Genomic DNA, 8232 nt, shown 5'->3' on the forward strand with positions numbered 1-8232 from the left:
GCTGGCACATCAGCTCCGTAAGAGGATGGCAGCGAGGGAGATGGGTGGAGTCAAGGATAGCAGGGGAACTACGGTGCGGAGTGCGGTGAAAGTAAATGAGGCATTTAAGGACTTCTTTGAGGAGCTGTACAGATCTCAGCCCCCAGCGGGGGAAGTGGGGATGCAAAGGTTTCTTGATCAACTGAGGTTCCCGAGGGTGGAGCAGCAGGAGGTGGCTGGTTTGGGGGTGCCAATTGGGTTGGAGGAGCTGGTTAAAGGACTGGGGAGCATGCAGGCGGGGAAGGCCACGGGGCCAGATGGGTTCCCGGTTGAGTTTTACAGGAAGTATGCAGACCTGTTAACCCCGTTGTTGGTGAGGACTTTCAATGAGGCAGGGGGGGGGGCTGCCCCCGACAATGTCCGGAGCGCTGATTTCTCTGATCCTGAAGCGGGACAAGGACCCACTGCAATGTGGGTCATATAGACCGATCTCGCTCCTCAATGTGGACGCTAAGCTGCTGGCAAAAGTGCTGGCTACGAGAATTGAGGACTGTGTCCCGGGGGTGATTCATGAGGACCAGACGGGATTTGTAAAGGGCGGGCAGCTAAACACTAATGTGCTGAGGCTCCAAACGTGATTATGATGCCATCGGTGGAGGGAGAGGCGGAGATAGTGGCAGCTATGGACGCGGAGAAGGCCTTTGACCGGGTGGAGTGGGAGTATCTCTGGGAAGTATTGCGGAGGTTTGGGGAGGGGTTTATTAGTTGGGTTAAGCTTCTATATAGAGCCCCGGTGGCGGGTGTGGCTACGAATCGGCGGAGGTCGGAGTATTTTTGGCTGTATCGAGGGACGAGGCAGGGGTGCCCCCTGTCCCCCCTGTTTGCATTAGCAATTGAGCCTTTGGCCATGACATTAAGGGAGTCCAGGAACTGGAGGGGGGTGGTCCGGGGGGAGAGGGGCATCGAGTGTCGCTGTACGCAGACGACCTGTTGCTTTATGTGGTGGATCCAGTGGAGGGGATGGTGGAGGTCATGCGGATCCTAAGAGAGTTTGGGGACTTCTCGGGCTACAAGCTCAATGTAGGGAAGAGTGAGCTCTTTGTGGTGCATCCGGGGGACCGGGGAAGAGGGATAGACGACCTACCGTTGAGGAGGGTGGAAAAGAGCTTTCGGTACTTGGGGATCCAGGTAGCTAGGAGCTGGGGGGCCCTGCACAAACTTAATTTGACGCGGCTGGTGGAGCAGTTGGAGGAGGACTTCAAACGATGGGATGTGTTGCCACTCTCGCTAGCGGGCAGGGTACAGTCAATTAAAATGACGGTCCTCCTGAGGTTTCTTTTCATGTTCCAGTGCCTTCCTATTAGGATTACCAAGGCCTTTTTTAAGCGGGTAGGTAGGAGCATCATGGGTTTTGTGTGGGCAAACAAGACCCCGAGGGTAAGGAGGGGGTTTCTTGAGCGTAGTAGGGACAGGGAGGGCTGGCGTTGCCAAATCTGGAGGGCTATTATTGGGCAGCCAAAGTAGCGATGATCCGTAAGTGGGTGATAGAGGGAGAGGGGCCGGCATGGAAGAGGTTGGAGATGGCGTCCTGCAAAGGAACGAGCCTGAGGGCGCTGGTGACGGCACCGCTGCCGCTCTCGCCGACCAGGTACACCACGAGTCCGGTAGTGGCGGAAACGCTAAAGATCTGGGGGCAGTGGAGACAGCATAGGGGTGAGATGGGAGCCTCGGTGTGGTCCCCGATCCGGGAGAACCACTGGTTCGTCCCAGGGAGGATGGATGGGGGGTTTCGGAGCTGGCATCGGGCAGGGATCAGAAGGATGGGGGACCTGTTTATAGACGGGACGTTTGCGAGCCTCGGGGCGCTGGAGGAGAAGTTCAGGTTACCCCTGGGAAATGCGTTCAGGTGTATGCAAGTGAGAGCGTTTGTGAGGCAGCAGGTGATTGAATTCCCGTTGCTCCCGGCACAGCGGATCCAGGACAGGGTGATTTCAGGTGTATCGGTCGGAGAGGGCAAGGTTTCGGCGATATATCAGGAGATGAAAGAGGGGGAGGCTTTGGTAGAGGAAGCTGAAGGGCAAGTGGGAGGAGGAGTTGGGGGAGGAGATTGAAGAGGGTCTATGGGTGGATGCCCTGAGTAGGGTTAATTCCTCTTCCTCATGTGCCAGGCTCAGCCTGATACAGTTTAAGGTTGTTCACAGAGCGCATTTGACGGGGGCGAGGCGGAGTAGGTTCTTTGGGGTGGAGGACAGATGTGGGACGTGCTCGGGAAGCCCGGCGGATCACGTCCACCTGTTTTGGTCGGGCCCGGCTTTGGAGGGGTTTCGCGAGGACTATGTCCAAGGTGGTGAAAGTCCAGGTCAAACCAAGTTGGGGGCTGGCATTATTTGGGGTGGCGGACGAGCCGGGAGTGCAGGAGGCGAAAGAGGCCGGCATTCTGGCCTTTGCGCTCCTGGTAGCCCGGCGGAGGATCTTGCTATTATGGAAGGACGCGAAGCCCCCCAGTGGGGAAGCCTGGATAAATGACATGGCAGGGTTCATTAATTTAGAGAGGATAAAGTTTGCCCTGAGAGGGTCTACGCAGGGGTTCTTCAGGCGGTGCAACCGTTCCTTGACTATCTCGCGGAGCGCTAAAAGGAGCTCGGTCAGCAGCAACCCAGGGGGGGGGGGAGAGATACTTGGGTGGGTGGGGGAGGTACTTCCCCCCCAGGTAGTATTTGTACAAACATAGGGGAGGGTTAATATGTGTGGGAGAATCCCATTGTATAAGTTCTGTACTGTTTGCTTGATATGTTTATGTTTTGTTTTGCTCTTTTGTCTTTTTCTTTTCTGTTACGGGGGGGCGGGGTTTAACTGGTTGAAAATCTTTGTTGGAAAAATTTTGAATAAACATATTTATTTAAAAAAATGTTTTAAAATCTGTATTGTCACAAGTACGCTTATATTAACACTGCAATGAAGTTACTGTGAAAAGTCCCTAGTCGCCACATTCCGGTGCCTGTTCGGGTACGCAGAGGGAGTATTCAGAATGTCCAATTAGCCTAACAAACACGTCTTTCGGGACTTGTGGGAGGAAACTGGAGGAAACCCACGCAGACATGGGGAGAACGTCCAGACTCCGCCCAGACAGTGACCCAAACCCAGAATCGAACCTGGGACTCTGGCGCTGTGAAGCAACCATGCGAATCTCTGTGCTACCGTGCCGCCAGCCCATTAACTTGCATCATTTTGTAATTTGCTCCTTTTGCTGAACTTTTATTCGCACCGCACTGCATCTTGAAGATAGCCATTTGGGCAGAGCCAAGTTCTGTTAGTGATCAATGAGGTTATTACCACTGAACAAACCTTTATATTTTGCTGTTTTTATACATTATTTTGTTTCTAAATTTGTTAAATATTTTTACCTCCTAGTATACATTGTAATTCTACCCAGACTGATTGATAAAAAGAATTGTGGATGGAAATTTGTGGGAAAGCCACAAGAAGGGGAAAATTAATTTAACTGTGCAATAACAGATGCAAGTAATCAGCTTATTGGAAAGCTAATTTCTGTCAATTTAGTGCGTTGGTGCAGTATATAGTTTGTTCGTTATTACAACATTTTTTAAACAAATATGTTAATTTTCTAGGGTTGCACTAAAATGTTTAGAGATAACTCTGCCATGAGAAAGCATTTGCATACCCACGGCCCACGAGTGCATGTCTGTGCTGAGTGTGGAAAAGCTTTTGTGGAGAGTTCAAAACTGAAGCGACATCAGCTTGTTCATACCGGAGAAAAACCTTTCCAGGTAAAGACTGTTAACTTTTGCCTCCTCTTTTCCACTGCTGTTTAATTGTTGACATTGAATTTATGTACTGATGGATATGATGTTTAGAAATTCAGTGGTTTTGTAGAAATGTTGCTCTGATATTACAAAAATAAACAATTCAGCATGTATTCTGTTCAGTTATACTCAGAAATTTGGAAAGCTCCTGAATTTTTTACTGATGTAACAAAGTACTATTTTGTAAATCTAGTTTAATTCCAGGTGATTTAATTGGTGATCTTGCTAAATAGGTTTTCCCATGTAGCTACTGCTGGTTTTGTCTTGAGACTTTGTTTTTCCTGCATTGATCCATTATTAAATTCAGGACAAAGTCATCTGCCATAATACATTAGGAACTTGGTGGAAGGCATGCTGGATAATGCAATGTATTAGAGGGTTGTTTTTTCACCTAGATACCTGGGCATGGACCTGTGAAAGATTGAACTAAAAGTTTCCGCTCTCCAATGGTCCTAAATGAAGTTAGTTTGGGCACTCTCAATTTTGCACAGTACATGTGAAAGCTTAACATAAAACTGGGCTTCACATTTGGAGGGCTTTTGGTATTAAGGTCTGAGAGGGTGGAAAATGTCCAAATTGATGTAAAGTAACCTTAAGGAATTGGGGATAGAGGGCATTCAACCCATGAAATGATGACCCAAACCGTTTCCACAAGAGGAAAGCCCAAGAGGTAGAATTGTTGTTTGTTTTCTTCTATTTTAATGTGAAACATGGGAAGCTCTTTCTGCAAATAAAATGTTTTGTTTTGTTTTGAACCAGTGTACATTTGAAGGATGTGGAAAACGCTTCTCACTGGACTTCAATTTGCGCACTCATGTGCGAATCCATACTGGCGACAGGCCCTATGTTTGTCCTTTCGATGGATGTAATAAGAAGTTTGCCCAATCAACTAATCTGAAGTCTCACATCTTAACACATGCCAAGGCCAAAAACAACCAGTAGATTTCTCCTGGAGGGAAGAACCTAGTCCTTAACAGGGCATTATATGACCACATTTGGGCATAATGTTGACCTTCCCTTTGTATATTTCTAGCGAAGAATTTTAAATAACTCTTGCATAACAAAAAAAAAAGACTTGTTTTGATAAAGTAGTCAAAGGAGATGATGATGCTAGGATGCTCTTCTGTTTTTGTCCTGTGTTCCTGTTTCAATAACACCTTGGTGTTTTCTAACCAACACATTACCCTGGGGGAAATAAAGCCCTGACGAACTTGCATTTATCAGAATCTACCCGACAGTGCTAAAAATTGGACTTATTTCAGCATTCATATAAATATGACACTCTCCCAGTGCTTAGAGCAATTCACATTTTTAATTTTGTATTTTCCAGGTGTGCATATTGTACACTCATTTGGATATGCTAGTAATGCAGATGCTATGTGATTTTTTTGTTTTGGAGTTTGAACTTTTTGCTTGTAATAGTTTCTTCAAAATCATAGAATTGGCAGTAACTGTACTACATGCATATTTAGAGTTATTTCTTGTATAAAGTTTTGAATTTTTTGTTTGCTATCTTAATTTGGTTGTATTCTTTGATGTTAACACATTTTGTATAATTGTATTGTATACTGTAATGAAATCATGTAGTATAAAAATTATAGTACCGTGATTCAATGGTGTTAATCAACTTAAACCTGTTTTAGTCACAATGTTTATTTTTTGAAATGTACTGCCGGTTGCTAAAGTCTAATGTAATTTCTTATTAGAGGCGCCTGTTTCAGTTGTGTTATGCAAAAAAACGCAATGCTCGGTTCCATTATTAGATGTATTGTGCAGGCACTGACCTATTATTAACATCTGTTAATATGTACATCCCATGTACTAGATAAAGGCCAACAATAAAATTGTGGTCCTGAAGCAAACACTTGTTAGAAAGTGATTTGCAGAGCATTGTGATTCTTCTAACTGCTTTAAATCTAGTCTGAGAAGCTGTTGTTTGTCACTAAACAAAGAGTAGGAAAGTATAAACAGGAAATACCTACAGTAAGATTTATACATAGAACACTAACTGAAATTATGGTTTCCTGTGCAACTCCGTCGTGATCTTTCTCAGCTTTTCCACCTTGCTGCAAATAATAAGTGGAATCTTTTTGGAATTCTCAAACACAGGTAACTATATTCAGGGTGGAAAGGATGCGTGACCCCAGGTGAAACAGGTTATATAACCTTTGTTCAGTTTAAATTGTAAGTGCTGTAGGTTGAACTTTGGAAATAAATTGTTTCTGTTTTTAACTGCTCACAAGAGTTTCGTATTAGAGATTGATTGCCTTTACATTTTTTTTTATTAGTCATGACAATTTTTAAGTTTTATTCTGTGTGACATAAAACAGAAAAACATGATTGTTATAAGGCAATGTGCTCAATAATTTTCTTAACTTCGCGAGCAGTCCTGAGGTTGTGTTGCTTTTTTTAATAATAAAAAATGCATCTGTATGCAATATAGAAATTTATTTGGCTTATAGATCTTTAGGTGAAAAGTTAATTGTTTTTAAAAAGTAACTAGCAGATTTCCAGTAGCATTGCTAATGGTGGGTCAGTGGTACTTGATTCAAACGTGATGGCGTGCACATATTCTACTGAAAGAACTTGGAAAGAAGTTTTGTGAGACCTCTTCAAGGGATGATACGGTATGTTTTGATTACTGGAAAATGTGTTTTCCTTGTGTACTGTGGGGTAAGTAACTAGCTTTAAATAAATCTCTTCATTCAGGGGAGCAGCTCTTTAATGTCTAAAAAAGGCAAAGCACATTGGGAAATACAAAATAATTGTTTTATCTTTCCTCCTTTACCAAGTTTTTGCAATAGTTGTCAAAACGTTCCAATTAAATATTTATTTAAACATGAATTTTTATTTAGACTCGCTATCCAAGTTTGAATATAGCACTGCTTCCAGGGTTGCTAGAATGAGCAATGCTTGTTTTTGTATAAACCTATATGGAATGTATTCCAAATAATACAAAAGTTGCCATTTAAAGAAAAATAGAGCTGCTCCTTTCTCTTGCTTGACTGTCCCTGATTTTATTATCCTTTTACAACTGTATCTGTAAGAGATCAACTTGTATATATTATGGACTTTTTACTTTCAGTTACTACAGAAAAATGTAGTTCATGTTCCACCATGACTTTGTTGAATGCAAAATAAATAAATTGCCATTTATGCTCTAGTTACAAGTTTTGATTGGCAGAACTTTATATTGGTAAAGAGGTGTACAGGGACTTTAAGTAGCAAGTGCTTACAAACTGGCCAACTAGCAGCCATTTAAAGAAGAGTTGTAAATGAACAAATGCACATAGACATGCCTTACAATCCCCATGAACTCTTTTTTTTCTTTGGCACAGATATTTCAAATGAACAATATTTCAAAGTATTAGCTTAAACATCCTTTAATTTCGATAATTATATTCATTGTTGCAAATAGTATTAGTGAGCACTTGGGAGTACCCTTAGAATTATTTTCAAAAATATTTTGATTTGATCTGCTTTTAAATATGTACTTTTAAAGCACTTTTTAAATCCTGTTCTGTATTCACTATGATTTGCTCACATGCGACAGAAAAGATAGTTAACAGTAAAAGTACAATTGTAATCCCTTGATACCTAAGCAAAATCGGATTCGTTTGCGATCTCTCCTCTCGGTACCATGCCTTATGAGGCTGTTGGTGACCATGAACCTCCATTGGATTTGTCCATGATGATTGGCAAAGTACTGCAATGATTTGCAATAACCTTCTGCAATGTGTCTGATCAGGGAACACACCTACTGTGCGATCAGGCATATCTACAGCCTGTTAACCTGTTTGGCCATATGAACATAGCTCCCATGGCCATCAAGACCTGGAATGGGACTTGAACCCGGAGCTTCTGACCTAGAAGTAGGAACACTAACCGCGGGGGGGGGGGCCTCAAAAGGGGTCTGGCCTGCGTTCGGTGCCCACCGATTGGCAGGCCGGCCTCTCTGAAAGGGGACCTCCGCTGCCCCGCAAGATCGATCCACCATCTTGCGGGGAGGACGGCAACCGCGCACTCCGGTTTTCACTCCAGCGTCGGGACTTAGTCTCCCGATGGGAGAATTGCGCTCCAGAACTTTATAGCACATGAGTTGGTAAAGTAATTCAGAGCTTTAGGAGCAGGGTGGAAGAAATAGGCCAAGTATATTGGGTTGCAACTAATTTGGAAGTTTTATATATGGGTGGGGCATGAATTTAAAATTTTCACGGCTCTATCAATGTGATCCTCAGGAAGTTGAGGAATGTAGTGTGTTCATCAACAAAATAACATTTATGGTTGAATGAGTGGAAGGTCACTTTGAGGACAAAACTCTGGGGAGCACTTTGGGGTGCAGCAGAAGGAGGGGAAGAGTGCAAGCTAGGTAACTGAACGTATGGTAAATTAAATAGCATACAAGAGATTGGATATAATCCGACACAAA

The 8232-nt window shown here is 43.7% G+C and overlaps 1 protein-coding gene across 1 annotated transcript in view; it reads left to right on the forward strand.

Annotated features, from left to right (window-relative positions):
• Nucleotides 1–6959, forward strand: part of yy1a (YY1 transcription factor a) — a 34144-nt gene extending 27185 nt beyond the window's left edge. Inside the window, exons 4-5 of the mRNA XM_072490556.1 lie at nt 3609–3767; nt 4563–6959. Of these exons, the coding sequence (XP_072346657.1) occupies nt 3609–3767; nt 4563–4745 (342 nt within the window). The 3' untranslated portion in view covers nt 4746–6959. The remainder of the gene's footprint in view (nt 1–3608; nt 3768–4562) is intronic.
• The last annotated feature ends 1273 nt before the right edge of the window (nt 6960–8232 follow it).

This window comes from Scyliorhinus torazame, chromosome 2 (assembly GCF_047496885.1).
Source record: "Scyliorhinus torazame isolate Kashiwa2021f chromosome 2, sScyTor2.1, whole genome shotgun sequence".
NCBI classification, from domain to species: domain Eukaryota; kingdom Metazoa; phylum Chordata; class Chondrichthyes; order Carcharhiniformes; family Scyliorhinidae; genus Scyliorhinus; species Scyliorhinus torazame.